The sequence below is a fragment of the Anneissia japonica genome, unplaced genomic scaffold (assembly GCF_011630105.1).
Source record: "Anneissia japonica isolate Jap-2015-1 unplaced genomic scaffold, ASM1163010v1 scaffold288206_len369265_cov204, whole genome shotgun sequence".
Lineage (NCBI taxonomy): Eukaryota > Metazoa > Echinodermata > Crinoidea > Comatulida > Comatulidae > Anneissia > Anneissia japonica.
Window position 1 is genome coordinate 1,737 of NW_022696227.1, and position 20,261 is coordinate 21,997.

At 33.3% G+C, this 20,261-nt stretch overlaps 1 protein-coding gene across 1 annotated transcript in view; it reads left to right on the forward strand.

Annotated features, from left to right (window-relative positions):
• The first annotated feature begins 637 nt into the window (after nucleotides 1-637).
• LOC117101747 (serine/threonine-protein kinase 17A-like) overlaps nucleotides 638-20,261 on the forward strand; it is a 49,395-nt gene continuing 29,771 nt past the window's right edge. The window contains exons 1-3 of the mRNA XM_033241787.1: nucleotides 638-1,177; nucleotides 14,936-15,148; nucleotides 18,551-18,695. Of these exons, the coding sequence (XP_033097678.1) occupies nucleotides 1,086-1,177; nucleotides 14,936-15,148; nucleotides 18,551-18,695 (450 nt within the window). The 5' untranslated portion in view covers nucleotides 638-1,085. The remainder of the gene's footprint in view (nucleotides 1,178-14,935; nucleotides 15,149-18,550; nucleotides 18,696-20,261) is intronic.

Here is a 20,261-nt window from a genome sequence, read left to right on the forward strand (position 1 = left end):
AGACACTCTTACGCTGACGAAGGCAGCAGGTGCTGCCGAAAATTTCGTTGAATAAACGTACATGTCTCAAATTATGTCAAAGTGTCCGGCGTTTATGTTAACAACTGCAGTGTTATTTTATATATATATATATATATATATACTGTATTCATTAGGTTTACACAATATAGGTAAATATTAATAATAGTTCTAAAATAGGAACATTGTATATAATCGTATCAAGCATAGCCTACAACAAAACGTCCTTTTTCAGTTATGTGTGAAAACAATGTCTCGGATTCGAACCTGCAGCCTCTCGCTACTCAGGCGAGTGTCCAGCTTGCTGTATTTGATGCTCATGCGATATTAGTAACCATATCGAAATTGTGAGGTGAAACGCGTTGAGATTAATATTCTCTACAACGCCTTGGTCAAGTGGTAATGACGTTCGTCATGTATGGAAACAATTATTGGTTCGATTCCCGGGTGAATGCTGAGAGGCGTTCTTTGTCTGATTCCTCTTATGTTACATTTCAATATTTATACAGTAAATTTTAAGCTTACTGTGTACTGTACTTTAAATCATGAAGTGCCCCATCTACGACAAATGATATATTATTGTGATTGGTCAATACGACTCTCTCCAGTTTCCCAATAATGTGGCGAACTTCTAATTTTCGAATTAAGTTGACGGTCATAAACCACCGGTTTAGGGTTCCGACGACATGTGTGGAATTTGGTGATTTGATAACATTGTTTACTTTCTCAAAGTAAAACTGACAGAAGTGAAGTTGGATTGTTTTTGTATTAAAGATCCCGTGGACATTATATTTCATTTTCAAGTATATAGTAGCCTAGCCTAGGGCCTATCTTTCTATTTTTAAGGCTAGGCCAGGCCCATTTGTAAACAACAAATCTGGCCGGCTAGCTAGCCTAGGCCCAGAAGGCTACCGATTCTTATCGTTTGACAAGCTTAGGCTAGGCAGGCCTATCACCTTCCGTTACCAAGGAGCTGTTTACATTTCAACAGAAGTCTCGTCTGTGGAATATACCGGGTTTTTCTGTTTGTAACGATCGTACAAACAGAAAAAGGACTAGGCCTAGGAATGCATTCGAAAATAATGTCAGAAGAAATTAGCAGTCGTTATCGACAAGGAGACTTCAATGATCACTTCTCAGTTCTTCATGAGCTTGGGCGGTAAGTAAAATTAGGACCTAGGCCTACATTACTACTGGTAGTAACTTAATAACATAGCATAGGCCTAGGGCTAAAACCTACCCTACTAGTGGCTAAGTTGTGGACTAAAAGTTATCTAGGCCTAGGCCCTGGCGTGGTCCAAGGGCATCATTCAATCATAACTTCTTTATTTGTAAGGTAAGAGGGATCATACATCAGTCTAAAGAAGCCTAGGCCTAGTAGTAGTAGGGATACCTGCTATGACAATTCTCTGCATTATCCTTTTTATAGTCTTGTAGTTGTACTAAAAATGTTGGCATTGGCTATTGTTGTCACACCAGCACTGTCTGAAACACATTCTTACAAAGTTTAGAGTATTTTGAATACTATTTTATTGCATTGTTAAAGAGAATCAGTGTTTTTCAAAAACATTCTTTTGAATCCTTATTCATTACTTTAAAAAAAATACCTAGGCCTATTTCCTAATATTATTTTACTAAATAATAAATTATTCTAATTATTAAGCCAAGATATAAACACCAAATATACAGTACTTATTTACACTGTAATTTTTTTTATCTAGGATATCCTATCCCTCTTAACATTCCAGTGGTATTTTTAAGAACAAATTTGTGGTTTATTTCACATACCAGATGATTTGAGCAAGGTGTGATATAACAATTTTGTATGACCTATTGCAAATTCAAACAGATTTCATATGTCATAATTATCTACTGTACCAGTCATAGCAGTGACTGACTTCAATGAGGATACAGTACCGCCATTTTATAATCATCATGCAAGCATTGATTTTGCCGTACTTCATCGCATACAGTACTAGACTACGACTTGGGAGCATCCTTTTATTTACTTTAGGTTATATGAAAATCAATATTTTAATGTGAAGTAATGCATTATGATGTTACTCATCAAGGTTCCATGCATACTGTATATATAATGTAAATCTGAAATTGGTTTGTGTGCATATATAGTCATTTTTTTGGTTAATTAAATCTTTTCTTAATATATTCTTTGATCTTGAAATCTTGACAATTTTTTAAACACAAAATTAGCACAATTTTCAACCAATAAAATGAATTGTTTCTTCTCACTCGAAATTATCTACAAAATTAATAATACAATGATAACTTGAAATAAACATATATCTCAGTCACTCATTCTAATTTATTAGTGGACCATTGATTTCAAATAACAATTTTTTTTTAAGTGGCTAAATTTAAGCACTCATAGTCCACATTAAAATGTAACATTACTGTTATTAATTAATAATTCATTCATTCATTCATTCAATTTTATTTCATATTAAAATTATACAATCATAATAATAATACTGTAGGTTTGATAACTACCGTACCTTATCACTGTAATCAATCTGTATTTTTTAATGCAAGTTGCACTGCTTTTATTGTGTTAAAATAATATATACACTGCTATAAATTTAAATACCAGGAAGTTGTTAGCTCTGGATTTTTTTTTTTTTGGTTGTTGTCTTTACTGTTTTTCTATCCTGTACCCTCTTTCCCATCTTACCTCTGGTCCTAACATCTTCAGTCTCATTCATTGTCAAATTATGAATCCGAAAAATGCTTGTACCATAATTACAGGTACAGTCAAATAATTAAAAGCTCCTAAAATGTAAATAATTTATTTCTGATACTGTATTCTATTAATGAGTACAAAGTATTAAAATTGAGGTGAATTATTTGTTCAGTAAGTAGGTGATGTGTGTATAAACATGTGATATTTGATGTGAACCTGCTTCATGGAGCAATAAATGATTACACGGAAAGGATGAAGGTTGTATGTTATCTACCAAATTGTTTTCAGACAAGTGATTAAGGTTCATTTGTGTGCTATATGACAGCAGTACCTTCATTTCCTCTCATTACATACTGTAACCAATTGGCATGGCAGGCTGAATAACTATAGATTATTATTGTTATTATTATTATTGTTTTAGTTGAAGGCATGCTCCTTCATGGTCGTAACCAGCACAATAGTGATCATATAAAGTGAGGAAATATTGATCCAAAGGGTAAATGTACTTTCACTGAGTTGAAAACAATTTGAATTCTTAAAGTCTGCACAAGATAAGAATAAATCCAACAGCTTAGGCAGACGGTGACTCTTTAAGCTAAGCCATCTTTCTGGCCTTAATTGGAAGTCTTGGCATTGCGTTGAGAAGTAAATGGATTTAACATCAAGGGCCTTCATCAATATTTTCAGGATGCTATTATTAATTAACAACTACTAAAGTGAAAGGACTAGGTAATATTTGAATTAAAAGTGGTAGAGAATACGGTAGTTTATGTGTTATTTAACTACTAATTGTTAATAATAGGGATGGCCAGGCACAGTTACAGTGCCGTATGTAATGTAGGGGAACAAGAGTTCACCCTGATTGCAAATATAGTGGCTCAAGGTATCTAGAGTTTATTAAAATACAATTATGCAGTAACCTAATTAGCCATCAATCATCAATATAATTTGATCAAAATTGCTGTTACAGTAATAGCAGTTAAATTCAAATAATACAACTATATGCCTAATTTATGAATTAGTTGTATTTAAAAAGTATGTAAAAAAATACTATTTTAAATTTTAATAAAATAACTAAATATTTGAAGTCCCTGTATATTGCTCAATTAACTCATTTTCTGCTTTTGAAGGAGGAGTTAAGGATGTTTAAAGTGGCAATATATTATTATATTGCCTTGGAAATAAATAAAATATGTTTTGATAATATTCTCTACTGAAATCCTTGTAGGCCTACTGTATAGTACAGTTCTTCAATAGCATGTGAGACATGAATACTGTACTTTTTGTGCACTATGCTACCATATATAGTACAACTGTTACATGGACCACATGGACTTTATAATTGGTTATTAAACTTTATAACAGTATATAGTTGGCTACCATAACAATATCCAGGTGTCCCTCAAAACAGGTGTGAACAAGCCGGAGTCTAAGTTGCTACTTATTTTTTTCACACATGCTAGATTTTAAATTACTGTATTTTTTTCTCATAACATCAACTTGTATTTTAGCCATTGATCAGTACTAACATTATTGAAAGGATTTTGTGGCTCTTGGATTATAGTGTATTTTCGGCCATCTGCCATGGTCTTTTGTCCACTAATCATTAGAACACAGGCTGACTTAATCCCAATGATGACATGTTAGTATGGTAGTTTTCTGAGCGTGTATGATTCAGTTCAGTTCAAGTGAAGCTTTATAATTTTAAGCTTAGCTACAGTATGTTGCTATAACTGTACTCTAATAGCATTGAATCGGGAAATAAAATGGCCCTGTGTACAGATTGCTTTTAAAAACTTGTAAACATGAGGTAAACATCCTGTATTATTAATGACAGAAATTAGTGTGTAGGGAGTGTAGGTTGACGGAAATTAGTGTGTAGAGGGAGTGTAGGTTGTAATCAATATTGTTTATAATGGTGAGTCATCAAGTAATTAATTTATTATTAACACAGACTTAGCTATAGTACTGTAACGCTTAACAGGTTCCCTTTAAACATAGGGTAATTCAATTTTTTGTTCTCATTATTTTTAAGGGAAGTTGAAAACATACCTCTTACTTGCTCACCGAAATGTAAAGAGTAAATTAAGAGATGTTGCAGCAGAATAGTGTTCAATGGGCAATGTGAGCTTAACCACCTACCTTCAGTTTTTAAAAATTTAAAAAATCTACCATACTGTTTCTGATTGCTTTTTGTTGATTAGAATATTTGTAAATAATATAGTATAATATAAGAAAACTAAATACTATATCATGATAATGATTAAAAAATGCTTAACTTAATCTTATAAAATCGTATATAAATTAATGCAAGTTGTAGAATCTGTCAGAAAAACAAAGCACTGGCAGACAAATTTTGCATTAAAAAATGTACATTTTAGAAATGAATCGCTTAAGTACCAATCTCCCATCTCATTGATTGTACAACTGGGATTCATGGATTATTCGCAGAAAGGTGTGCATGATAGCTTGAACATATTGTGCACTGCACAGTGCTGCATTTCTGTAGTGTTCTTTGAAATTAAAACTATACTGATGTTTAATTACACTATGTATGTTTGAAGATGATTTATGGTACAAGCTTTCCAACTCAACTGTTGTGGACCATGAATAAGTGACTGCTGTAATTCATCAAAATTATAATTTTATTTCTCTGCAGTGTTTATCTACAGTAACACAAACATTGTAACAAGCTAATTATATTAGATTTTTAAAAATTAAATAAATAATTAGTTAATATTAAATTGACATTACAATAACTGTAATTATTATGTTAATAGAAAAAGATAATTGGTAAATGCAATGGTAATATAGTACCTCAGTAGTAAAATATTAATATTGTATTGTAGAGCTCAACTAAATTTTAGTTTTTTTGCCTGAAATACTGGTACAGTTGCTGTCTGAGATCTATTTATCTAGGAACCACCTTAGAATTTCTCACGGTATTGACTCTCAATAGAATTATGCTGAGAAGATTATACATAGAATAATAATGCATGCTCTCAATGCCTAATGCATCGTGCACTTTTCGCACAGCTGAGCAGAATTATGTATGAGCGACCGAGGTTTTTTCTCCTGTTATTTGCTTCTTCCCGTCTTTTGGGAATTCTTACCGCCTTTAATCTTGAGCAGAACCAAGTGGAGGTTCGAGTGACCTCATCTTGTCTGCTAATGCATCCCTTTTGGGTGAATTCTCTTCTTTCAGGTGTGCACAGTATGGTCACGATGGATCATATCATATTAGCATCATTCACAATGCCAACTGAAAGCTACATGCTAAAAGATGGCGGCAGCATTCCTGCATTACTACAGGTTGTTTTCACTGGGGACAACATTCTCAACAAACAGGAGGTCGCGGTGGAACTGCACCATTTCATGATACAGTACTGTATTTGATGTGGCAGTCCGTCACACATATTATAACAGTGCATTTTAATGGTCACTGAATTTGTATCTATAGTATGCTGCATTGTTCAAAGGATATGCACACAGGATGTTTATATTTCAACATGTATGAATGGGTGGATTCACAAAAATGTGTGAATGCTGCTTTAAAAACTACATTGACATTATACTGTAGTCTTCATTTAAAGTAGGAACTTGTTTATTTGTTTATAATTGTCAATAAAGATACAGTATAGTACTGAGAAAGAATTATAATATTAGTACTTGGTCCCTGTACAGTAGAAATAGTTACTCTTAATAGCTTTGAGGAAAATAAAACTTTGATAGACATTTTGTATAATCAATTAATTATATTTGCATAATTTAAAATACCTGTATACTGTAAATGCAACATAAACTGAATATTATTCTCCACTGTAAAAATGCTGAAATTCACACTCATAACATTTTTGTTTTAATCTAAGATTTAAATAATACAATGGAGAGAGCAAATTTAGCATTGTAGCTTACAGGTAATTGAACTACAGTATGCTGCATTCAGATATAATTCTTCAACCTCAATTTTTACTTCAGACACAATTAATTCATACAATAACAGAAGCACATGACATGATAGGCTTTTAGTGAACCCGCCAAACGCAAATAATAATGATTTCAATTAATAATAACATTTTATTTTTGGCCAATTAGCACACCCGCCGCCACGAAAAATGGATACTCAGAAAAAAAAAAAAACAGTTTTTCTGTATTTTTATTTATGCCCTCCACTGCTTTGAAATCTCCAAAGGTAAGATATGCATATTTCTTCCTAATTATGTAAATTTGTAGCATTTAACCATCCCATTTTACAATCACCATTAAAATTTTATTTTTATCTTCTTCGTCTGGATGTTTTTGGCAAAACTATGTGCTAAATAAGAAGACAAAATTTTATTTTTATTTTGATTCCGTCCTCTGATGATCTTTAAAAAAATAAGTACGCGAAACAAGGAATAAAAAAAAGTCTCGCCGTACCAAGATTCAGCATCAAGTAGTGACGTGAGCTCATTTTCCGCTCGTGTTCATTGCACACCATTCGTCTAAACCTGTCTGGGGATATATTGCTACTCCTTTCAAATACAGTCCTCGTAATCTCTAGTAAGACATTAAATAAATGTTTCATTACTCTATTTCATAATTTTATTTCATACTGTACCTTACAGTAAGTTCTAGTTCACAACTCAAGTTATATGTTGATCTAGATACTGTACATGTGAAAATATATTGATAACTTTCTTTCCAGCAGTCCTCCTGAAAAGCTGATTAATTCTTGGAGATCAATTTCAAGTTTAGAGAATTGTTTACCTACAAGAGGCTGATATTTCTCATAACTAGGCTAATGAGGTTAATAATTATAGTATTAGCACACCTAGTATTGCAGGAGCTCCATCTGTTGATCCCAATCAGTGTTTCCTTGTTTACAGCTCATTTTTCAAGAACCCATGTTTATTCAGATTATTATTTTTATTCCGTATAGTATAATATCTAACATCAGTTCTTATTGTATTCCTTAGCTTTTCTTTCACGGGAAAAGAATGCATTGTTAATAGCTGTTGCAGTTGTGCAAACTATTTACATTTTCATGGTGTAATGAAGCTTGTTCGTCTTTCTCTCTCGTTCCTTTCTTTATTTTCTTCTTCATTGCTCATTGTCAATGATGTGTTTGTGCACTTTGACAGGAGGTTTGTACTTTTGTTGGAGGTCATACACCCATTGAAATTGATAGATGTCATATGAAATTATTTTTAATAGCTGATCTTTTTTTGCAAAAAAGTTACACATAAAAGGCTAGAAATTTCAAGTAAAATTTTTAAAAATTACCTTTATCTTTCATAACATATTTTAAATAACCATATAAAATTTAATATTAGAAAATAATTGTCACTATATTGAAATTTAAAAATATACTCAGCAAAGTCTTTGCACAATTTAACAACAATAATAATAATAATAATTATTATTATTATTTATATAGCTCATTTGCCTATATATACTGCTCAGTGCGGTTTACATGACAGGAAAGATCATTATGCGATTTTAAGAGTCAATTATGATAATATCATAACAAATTTAATGATTATATTCTATTCATCTACGAAATCAAAAGTGAGAATAAAAAAAACTATTTTCTGATCGTAAGAAAATATCTAAAACAATAAAAACATTCTACTTCGTGAATAATTACCTGGATAAACACTAACTACTCTTTTGAAAGTATTAAAATATTTATTGATTTCATACTGTAAAACAGCTAAAAATAATTTTTCACAGTACATCAGAAAAGTTCCATGAATTCAAAGGGGCGATGTAAAGAATTGAAACCCACTGTATTAACTATAAAAAGTAAAGCAATTTAAATATTGTTTTTATTGCTCTAGTTTGTAATGGCAACTCAACTGTCACCGATATAGTTGGATATTTTGATATATCTACAACTGAATTAATTAATCGCAGAAAAGCAAATGCAAGAGTAATGATAACGTATTATGGATAGACTTGTACTGTGTAGCACATAATACTACAGTATGTCTCTGTGTGCTTTCAAATGTCCAATAGAAATATAAGAAAAGAAACAAATAAGATGAAGAAGAGACAAAGAAAAAAGAAACAACAAAAACAATCAACAAAAAAGAACAACAATTATAAATGGATGAGAAAAGTCTGGCCTTAAGTACAGAAATGGATGGGAAGAGAGTTCCAGAGTTTTGAAGCAGCGACATTATTTAAGAATGCTCACTGTACGATTTCAGCATGCAAATACTGAGTAGAAAGTGTTGAAGAGCTAGAGGTGGATCTAAGTGAAGGACAGCAGGTTTGGGAGTATAATTGAATAAGATTTGGAAATATAGGAAGAAGGGTGAAAAAATGCATGCAATAAAATGCTTCTCCTACAATACTCCTTGAATACAAGGTGAATGGAATCAGTATGTAATTAAGCATTAAGCTATTTAATACAAGGTGTCCCATCCTCTCTCAAGAAGATTCACAAGGTATTTCACTCTTAATCACAAGATACAATATCCTTAAATTCAATTATCACAAATTAAGATTCATACATTGCTGTCTGAATACTGAAAATCACTTCCCTTGTGTCCTGTGCAGCAAAACAAAAAACAAGGATTTTGACAAGCCATTCAACCTCAACACTACAGTAGATTGCATGTACTGTGCTGTACAGTACAGTCGTGAAATATCGCTTCGTATCTGCGCGTAACCACTCGTAGCCTGCTCGTAGGTAGCGTTTGGAACGTAGCTACGAACCACTACGAAGGTCATTGTTATTTTAATGAGCTTTGCAATGATCGTAGGCTGGATCGTCGGGCTGATGATCAATGCGTAAACAATATTGAAATATAGTTTACCAGCTTTCAACGCGTAAGCAATGTTGCAATTTACTAAATAAACAATGTTCGAACTTTATTGTTTTGTTATATCCTACCTTATTATTAAATCGATCATGTTCGTGTTTGCCATTCACAAATTATCAAACAATACATTGTTTATTCCAGTGAGCTGCAGCAGTCTTTCTGCACATACAAATAAACAACATGCTTTTGCTTCGTAGGTTCGCTTCGCGTAGCCTTCTTGCTTAGATTGTTTATATCATTATCAGGCTTCGAAGCCTGCGCGCAGGTTAGATTGTTTATATCATGTCAGGCTACGATGTATCTACGAAGCCTGCGCGCAGGTAAAAGTGCAATATTTCACGACTGTACTGTAGTAGGCCATGTAAAAGTAATTATTGTAGGAAGTGTCCCCCCCCTCCCAATAACATTTTTTTTTTTAAACAAACAATCTATGAATTTGACAATTAATATCATCCAAAAATGGAACATATCCTCGTTTTGTTTTTTTGTTTTTGTTTTTGTTTTTTTAACAAATCTGAATGTTTGCACTAGAGAGGCTCTTCAGGGAGGAAGGAGAATATTTTCTGTATTGTGAACTTATTGTCAAAAATACTACAATATTGTACTACACTTTGTATCTTCCTCTCCCTCCAATTTTCATATTTTTAAATCATTCATTTGATGGGCAGAAAGTGGGGTAGCCATTTTCATTTTGTGTGCACTGAACCGTGGAGATCCTTTTTAAATCTGTGTTTCCTCGTTCAATTCCATCACTAGACTGCTGCTCTCCATGAGCTGTCTCTCATGTGAATCAATTAAGCTGTTGGTCATGTTTACAATTCATGTTAAAGACAGAAGTTTGTCTGGCACTGTACTGTACAATTCCAGCACCAGAAGCACTTCTGGAAAAATGCCAGTCAAATCCATTCACCTACAGTAGGCCTATGTTCTATAAAACATTATGATGTGTTGTCCAAAGTATAGTAGGACTACTGACAATTAGTACTTAATATCTAATCTATTTCGATAGTTTATCATGAACTGTCCACATTCTAATGTTTAGAAGAATGTATCAATGTGCCTTCAAGTGCAGGTCTGATTGTTTTTTATCAGAAATATCAAACACCAGACATTGAGATCATGATTAATTTACAATCTGTAGGTTCTTGTTATTTCCGTTTCTAAATATAGGATTTAATATGACATTTGGATTCTGTTCAAGTGTCTGCAAGAATAGAAACTTTATCAATTCGTTGTTTGGTATCAAACATTAAATTCTTTTACAGTTAGGTATGAACTACCTATGTATTACTGATTATTTAAGACAAGGATTGAGTCAGTGAGAAATTTGATTAATGAATCAATTAATTTGTTTCCTTCCATCCAAATCCTAGATTTAAAAATATGCAATAATTATTTTTATGAACATCACTATACACTGATTTTTTTTTAATGTGTACTGTAGTATACATTTCTCAAGTTGATTGGTATCTTGAATTTTTTTTTAAATTGCTGCGAAGCAGCCAATTCATATTCTTGACAGCAATTTGACCTCTGAAAGGTCATTGTTTGTCAAAAAACAAGGGCCTATGGATGACTGAAAAGCGGAGTTTCCTTCTTTCGTTCTGCCGGGTAAAATCAATTACTTTAGGCGACGTTTGTAGACTAATCAACACGTACAGTACCAACGTCGGCATGTCGCGCTAGCCTTATCCTACTCTAGGCCTAGACCAGCTAGGATGGTATAGGCCTAGCCTTGAAGGGACAAAGGTCCCAATGAAAAACAACGTCGCTCCTTGATAGCTAACTTTGTCTATTTAACATCACAATAATTCATTATTAGACCTATAGTTGTTTTTTGAATTGTACTCCACAAATCTCAGCCAATACCTCGCACAACTCGAGTAACGTCTTGTATCTATTGTCGTGACATCATGGCTCGCTGGCTCACACTTGCGATGTCTCGCACTTGTGATCAAATAACACGCTGGCTCGCACTTTGGCAACACTCTTTGGCTGTCAACTCGCCCCTAGAAAACCTGCCTTTGGAAACTTGCCCCATAAAAAAATGTACACCTCCTAGACCATGCAGTCTTCAAAATAAAAATTGTAACCTTTGGTAATCAACTACATTTTCCACATACATGGCCCCCTGAGAGTATTTTAGTGTGATTTACACCAAGCTAACCATACTATTAAGTCAGAAGAATTGTTTCCAGTGGGCTCCTTCTGGTGATGAATTGGGCAGCACACCAGGTGACAATCCCAAACTATTTCCTGAAGAGTGTACTGCGTTCTTAAACGTGCACATCAGTTATATTGCACAAAGGACCAACAGCTGTCGACTTTCTTAACTTGTATTTCAGCCCTCCAGCTGAAAGATAGTGGACAGAGATGTGTATAAGAGACAGCCCTTATGGTGGTCATGGAGGAAAACAGCTGATCCACAGGGCTGATCCAACCAGCTGGCCCATCTGGTCTCTCAGTTGTAGTATATATATGATACAATAGGAAGGCATACATTTTATGACTAAGTTTTACTGTAGTTCTAAGATGGTAATTAGCACAATGATGCTGTATGAGTATGGCAACTCCGAAAAATGACAGGACGTGAGGCAATAATTGATTCTACTTGATGCTGCAAGTTATGATTATTCTCTTACATTCTTTACCTTTATACTGTGTGTATTCTGGGACAATTTGATGTTATTGCTCAAGGCATGCGTGCATGCATTTATTTTCATGATGTTGAGATGTTGTTGAGTTTATCTTAGACTCAATACTGAAACTTCAGATAATACTGTAACTATTCTACAACACTAAACAGTGCTTGAGGAATGAGATCAAAGAAGGAATTTCGCAGATAAGAATCTTTTTGTTGCATAATCTGAACTCCCCACTTACAACATCTGTAGTTTCATATTTTAATAATACATTTTTTTTTTAAACATGCAAAGATACAATTACAATAACTCATATTTTTATTTGTACAGTAATTAGTCGGTAATGATAAATGGTGCAAAATAAATCTTCGCTTGTATCTCCGAACATAGATAAAAGTATTCATTCTCTGCAAGTGTGTGAGCGATGGGAAAATCGAAGACGGTATTCTGTAGATACAAATCTTTTTGATTCATAATTACAACTGCCCACTTTGTCGGCTTCCAGCAAAGGGCATTAAATCGGCACCAGTACAGCTTTATCCAAGTGTACTAAATAACAGTCATAGTTTTGAATGAATTATCCGCCAGTGCGTGATATAATCTTGTTGGATTTGATTTGTATCTCCATACAATTCAACACCCAGTAGAAAAGAATTTAAAGGATAATGTTAACTTTGTAATTGGAATCTAAATTCTTACAAAAGTTTATAGTGACGATAGCTTTAATTCCCCTTAATAGTTGACATCGTTTACTTTATAGCCAATAAATGCTTCAATATGACCTAATATTTATTTGGTTTTCTTTATTTGTGTTCACTCTCTGCAAATTAATTAAATTTTTGCGAGCAATACAGTTGTTAACAAATCTATATCCCTTCTGAAACAAGTTCCTTTGCCTTTTTAATTGGTTGTTGCGTTTGTGATTTTTGTCTTTTGTATTTCTGTACTGTTAGTGGAGATATTGAAATATAAGAAAAAAATATATAAAATTATTCTGCACTGCTAATACTTTATTCCTCTTAATTCAACTTGGAAATTTGGCCCCCTGAGAGTATTTTAGTGTGATTTACACCAAGCTAACCATACTATTAAGTCAGAAGAATTGTTTCCAGTGGGCTCCTTCTGGTGATGAATTGGGCAGCACACCAGGTGACAATCCCAAACTATTTCCTGAAGAGTGTACTGCGTTCTTAAACGTGCACATCAGTTATATTGCACAAAGGACCAACAGCTGTCGACTTTCTTAACTTGTATTTCAGCCCTCCAGCTGAAAGATAGTGGACAGTCTTGAACAAATGACCAAAGATTTGATAGAATCTCCATGCCAACTGAGCCAATGACACCTGACCAGCCAACATGTAAACCAGCGCTGATGTAACAGTAGGCAATACATATTGTACGGATGTAAACATTGCCTTTAACCCACCTTAAATTCTCTATCAGAGTTAATCGAAAAGCTGAGAATGTTTAGACCCAAATTTAAATCACAAATTCCTAGAGTCTAGGAACTCGTGTCCATATCTAAAGAGACAAGACAAAGAAAAAAGAAAGTGGTACAGGCCATTGTGATTCTTTGCTTCAAACTTTATTCAATTATCATTCAGGAATGAGTGAGTGGGTTTTTTTTTTTTTAATTATTGGTCAAAAATGTAAGTCATGCTTTAACAAGTCCAAGATTAAAGATTGAATTCGAATAAAGCAGCTTAGCCATCAAGTTAAGACTCAAGGTTGCATTATCTATCAGTATTGAGGCTTCCTGTAGTTTATTTGTAATGAGACTATTATAGTATTGTATAATGTAATGGTCTGAGCACAATGACGGAATATACAATAGCAAGTAAAGCCCATTGTCTTTGCGTTTTCTTTGACATTCCAACCCATCTTGTAAGCTTTATCTTTTCATAGATATTGTACTCTTTCAAAAGAGTTGCTTTTTTATGTTAGTTTTGCGCGCGACTTTCTTCCGGTCTCCGGTCTATATATTTACAGGAAGATATAAATAATATAAAAGAAACGATGCTTTCTTCAGTTATAAAATATGAGATTACTGTTGAAATGAAAAATAATAGGAACTTTTTGTCTCTGGTGGTGAAGCCCTGTGTTATAAATAGGTACTGGCAGTTTCAAAAACCAATGCAATGATTTCTAGCCTAACATTAAGAATTACAGTACTTCTTAAAAGAAAATTTATAGACATTGGTATTTAGATCTAAGTTCTTGCATAAGATTGGGAGGCATTTATCTATTTACTGTACTGTTAAGCATTTAGACTTATTCTAAAAGACTGCGATTTGTAATTATGATGCTAGAGTGAGCAATAACTTGCATGATGAGCACTAACAGTAAGAAGCTATCATGCACCTGATTATGATGAATACTACTTTTGAAATGACTGAAGTGTCCATTGAAATCGTCTTAACTTCCGCCGGGTGTTATTTTCTATTATTTGCACTCATTCGTCTAGGAAATGAATTCGGAATACATTTGTCATAATCGAGATGCAGACAATAATCAATTTCACACATTGACAATGTTGATGATTGCATCCAAGTGGAAGAAGGGATGCTTCCAACTAACTTTCTTATTGTTAATTATCAGATTGTCTGCCAATATAAATATATGGCCCACAGGTAGTCGTGATGTCAGCCCGGGAGAAAACCTATATTAAGTGTTTATAATATTTTTTGATATGAAATTAATATTGCGTACAGTATTTACTTCAAAGTATTTCATTAAAAAATATCCAATATATTTTTTCTCTCCAGGGGGCGCTTTGCTGTGGTTCGGAAGTTTCAGCATAAGAAGACACAGAAATTCTATGCTGCAAAATTTATTCGAAAACGGAAGAAAGGAAAGGATTGCAGCGTAGACATCATCAAAGAGATCCAGATTCTAGAACTGACCAATGACCATCCTCGACTCATCGACCTATATGAGGTGTATGAGACTCAACATGAGGTCATACTAGTCTTAGAGTTGTAAGTCTTTGAACTTGAATATTTAGTGGCATATCTAAAAGTCTTGAAATAGGGAGAGGGGGCGCTGATGAGAGTGCAAAGGTAAAGTGGGGGGCTTGGTGAGGGGGTGCTAGCTCGTGAAATATGGTGATTTGTGGTGATTTCTAACTACTTGAGTTTGATTTTTTTTTTTTTGAGTGGAGGAAGTATATGCCAACTGCCTATTTTGTTGTTTAAATCTTCAGTTTCTCTGAATACTTCAAAAGTAAATGAACAATTCTGTATTCATTACATTCAAGAGAGTATAACACTTCTTTTATAAAGTGGCGAATTATACAGTAGCTACATCCCTACTTATTATTATTATAATTATTATTATTATTATTATTATTGTTATTATTATTATTAATATAAAATCATAACATTCAGTGTTATTCCCTTCCCTACAGTAGCATATGTTTTGTACTCCTATGGACAGAAAGTGATTTATAGGCTATATAATGGCTGCATTATGACTACTATAGTTTGGTATTGATATTATTCTTAAATTGACTGTAGCATAGCGTGTCATTACATTATATGATTGGCTAATCTTTAACGATGGCTGGGATTTCTACACATAATCTAAACCGATCCACTAATATTAAGTCTTAATAATGAAAATGCCCCCAAAAAATGTGATTTATACAGTCTACCTGTCCTCAAACAACACTGATGAGAAAAATTGAAAACAGTGCTCAGAGATAGGACAACAAATCACAATCATTATTAATCATCCATAAAGTAACTGAAGAAACTAATTATGGAATACCAGCTATTGTACAAGCTAAGGAGCAAGCATCAACTCTCCATTTAGCAGATGTTCGATTGGTATAATTTAAACATTAATTATTTGGCGAGGAAAGTTTCTTTTCAACTGAAACTTATTTTTCAAGTTTATTTTAAATTATTTAATGTATAGTTGGCGACTATAGGTGGCGGTGTGTTAGTTTTTATAATATGCCTGTCTATAGAGTAATACATAATATTGGCAAATGGGAATTGAATGAATTCACAAATGCGATCGTTACTATCATAAAGAAATGAAAAATTCTTTGATGTTCTATTCTTGGCCCACTCTACTGTCTCATTTCCTACAGAGATTCCTTGTGTTTCTTAAGAGCTTTGTGCTTTGCGGTAGTTTAACAAGCATTTGTGGTTTTTTGTTTTTTGTTTTTCTTTCTAAAATTAAATGAAATATCTGCTAAGTCTTCAATCATAAGTTATCACAGAAGTTAAGACATTTAAGTTGGTTTTTTAATGTTGAATCCCTGCTGACTAGTAGCGCACAGAGTTGTAAACTGTTGTCTGGGGACTCGCTAGGAAATTCTGATGATTATGCCTGCTTACACACATCCTGGCTAATTTCTTTGTTCTCTTTTAATGATTTATACATATTACTACAAAATCGTAATATTTTTTAGTGATTTTCTTAAAAGCACGTACTTTACTTTTCCTGTGTGTTTTAAATGGAGCATTTTTCAGCACTGTATTTTTTCTATTTTGAATTTCAATTAAAAAAATACATTGATCCTTTTTCACAATATGTGAAAGATCTGTCTTAATTTTGTTTATATTTATAAATAAAATTTATTCAAATTAAAATATTGAATAATCTGTACCAACAGAAGTATTGGTAATTTATTCATAATTTTTCCTTTTGGTTCTGGTGCTTACAATTACATACGTAATGAGAAGGTATTAAGGTAATGCCAAAGTACTGGTTTCACTTAGGCCAACCTGAATGCAATTTGCGATAAATTTAGAAACCGCATTAATCATTTATTCATCCCTACTGTAGTGTTGTAATCTTGTTTACTGCATTTATCCCTGATGCTTTAAATTTACATGAATTAGCCACACAGTTTACATCCATTTCCATCCTAATGAATGCAGTCGCAATACTTAAAGCACGTCGCTCACAAACGTAAAACCACCGCGTGCCGTGAACCCTGGAGATTGCTGCATTCTGGGTTCTGTTCCATTAAACTACTTTCATTGTGAAATACAGCTTCTCACAGTCAAAACAGAAAATTTAAAATCTGTTCTGTGTAATCATGATGCAGATTATAGAATGCACTATTCTAAAATAGTAGGGAATTGTCTCTCGGTGAACTGCCCTATTCATCACTAGGGGCGCTACACTGCGGCTGCCTTGTGTATCCAGGGACCTACAGCATAGATATCCTTGTTTAATTCGGACTGGTCAGAGAGATAATTTATTGGACTGAGCTGGTATAAAATGAAGCCCTTTTCAGCTGATACATGACTTACAAGTGCTCACATACACGTACATGCATAGTTGTATCTACTGCAGGCCTTGTCTAGGCCTATAACATGGGTCTTCATTCATTTTTATGAGGAAGTTTGTAATTCTGCAAGATTTAATGATTGGTTTTTTTAAAGTAAAACGAGAATGTGCATCAAAAAATTGCATACACATTAAGACAAGTTAAGAAAGATACTTTTATTGGCCTGGTATCATTTGATTTTGTTAACCCAAGAGTACAAACAACTTAACCATAAGCAATCAATGATGTAAGAAATTGGGTGGAGTATGAGATCATAAACAGTCAACAATGTGTGCAAATTTTTCTGGCCCTCATTTCCACTGGAGTGTACTCAGCTGTGAAGCATGCAGGCGCCAAGATTGTACCAAGTACATGCGATGCGTCCCACATGGTGACAAAAAGGACTGCCCTCCTATTATCCTAGATTATTATTGCTGTAAGAATTGCCTTCGCTTTTATAAGGTTTCTGTCATTCAACAGGTAGAGTTTTCGGTTCTTTTTGTCCTCCAAACTTCCTTTGTGACTTTGTCTGGTGCATCCTTGATTTTGTTTGGGAGACGGTGAATAGCAACTCAACTCTATTGAACAATGTATCTGTAACTTTTATTCATTAACTTCTAGTAAGATTTTTACTGAAATGAATTTCTAAATATTTAAGTTTTCATTTCTACTGATAAATATAATTATTTTATTTAATAATTATTATTTTATTTTATTACTGTTATTTTATCTTTTTTTTCCTCATTTTAAATTTTTTTTCTTTTCAGAATCATTATCTTACTTTTCATACTTTTTAGTTTATATCCATAATTTACTAACTGTAATGTAATGTAAGGTAACGTTCATTCAAGTTGAATTTATCATGTTGTAAAGTACTGTAAAGAAGTTTTCAATTTGTTAAATAATCTTGGCAGAAGATAAAATAATCAAAGAAAAAAAAGATCATACTTTTAAATGTTTATAACTGCAGTGGTAATCGTTAGTATTTGAACAGTATGAATTCTAATAGTAAAATGTATGATCTCGACTTAATTTCTTGTCCAAGGATCAATCACTTTTAATGTCTTGTGTGTTTTTATTAATTTCATTGTAGCGCTGGTGGCGGAGAAATCCATCCTTACTGTGTGGCTGACAAGGGAGAAGCCTTCACAGAGAATGACGTGCGTCGCCTTGTCAGACAGATCCTTGAGGGTGTTCAGTTCTTGCACGACCAGAATATAGTTCATCTTGACCTCAAGGTATAACAGTGTTACTGGTGATGTAAATATTCTTAATAATATCAAACAAAAACTTACAATATTTGGCACCATTTCTGGCACACTAGAGCAATGGACTCTGCCACCGTATAAGTCAAACTTCAAATCTGACCTGTCAGATCAAGACCAGGATCATTCACCTGTCTCACAAACACACATGTTTATGTACAGTATTGTAAGCTTGTAGAATAGTATGGTGCAGTATCATTTTGTGGGGCCTTACTATAGTGTAGCATCAATTTTTTAGGGGTGGGGATGATGGTTCGGTTAGATAGGTTGATGCGAAAGGAAGCAACGCTAAGAGGCGTTATAATATTGATTGTCTTGGAGTCAAAGAAAACAATTTTTTTTTTTGCCAGATGAATCAGTTTTAATGTTTTTCTAAGTCAAAAAAGTCTTATTCTCTAGTCCTATTTGAAGTAGGGGAGTAGAAACAGGGCCAGTTCATAGTCTACGTTACCTCTTTTCATCCAACAACTAACATCCTACACACATGTAATGTGATGACAAACAAATTATGAAATTCAACTTTTGAACTCTTCCTATGAATTATCAAAAATTATATTACTCTTACATTCCCTGATGAGCAGATTTTTTACCATAAAATGCAATATATGATGAAAGAATTTTCTCCAAAGCTTGAGGGATTGAAGTGATTTAAGTGTGTAGTGAGTTGTTGATGGAGTTCAAATGTGTTTTTTAGCTAGTAACTGACCCATAAGGTCAAATATCAACTATTGCTCAAATAAATATATATTTCCATTTTGTGTTTTCACTTTAATAAATAATTTAAAAGGAGGACTGTATTTAAGTCTAGGAAATATATCACTGTAACCTGAACATGACTGGGCATGTCATGTTTTATTTCTTTAAACAGGTACAGACGTTAAGTGGTAATAAAAATGTTGATGCATTTTACAGGTGTTCCGAGACCTATATTTTATGCTAGAAATCAAACTTTTTTGCTGTTAATAGCAGACTCCAAAATTTAAACTAATTAAGACCTACACATTGAGTAAAAGGAACATATAATTCTAGTTATTGTAAATACAATTTATATGGTGACTACAATTTAGTAAAACAAAATAAAAGTATACTTTTACAGTAGCTTCTCAAGTATAAGCCCACCTCAATTATATAAAGCCATCCCCTTACAATTTCACATATCACCATTTCCCTATACTGTACCTGACTTTAATACAAATGCATACTTTCAGAAAACAAGCAAAGATAGGCATGGAAGTGCACACACAGTAATTTACAAAATTTCCTTTTCCTTTGGACATCCGTAAAAATGATAGAACATGCTATCAGTTTTGTGAAAAGGGAAATCCCCAGGTACAAGCCCATCCTCCACAATCGACTTAATTAAGTGTTGAAGTATGCAGATTGCGTGCACACTGCGAGGCAAACATGAACTTTGTAGGTAGTGCAAGATTTTTACCAAGATGAAGATGAAGTTAATAGGAAAGAAAGATAGTCTTCATTACCAGCGTGCCTCAACCATTTATATATATGACTAGAACACATTCAGTAACAAACTAAAAA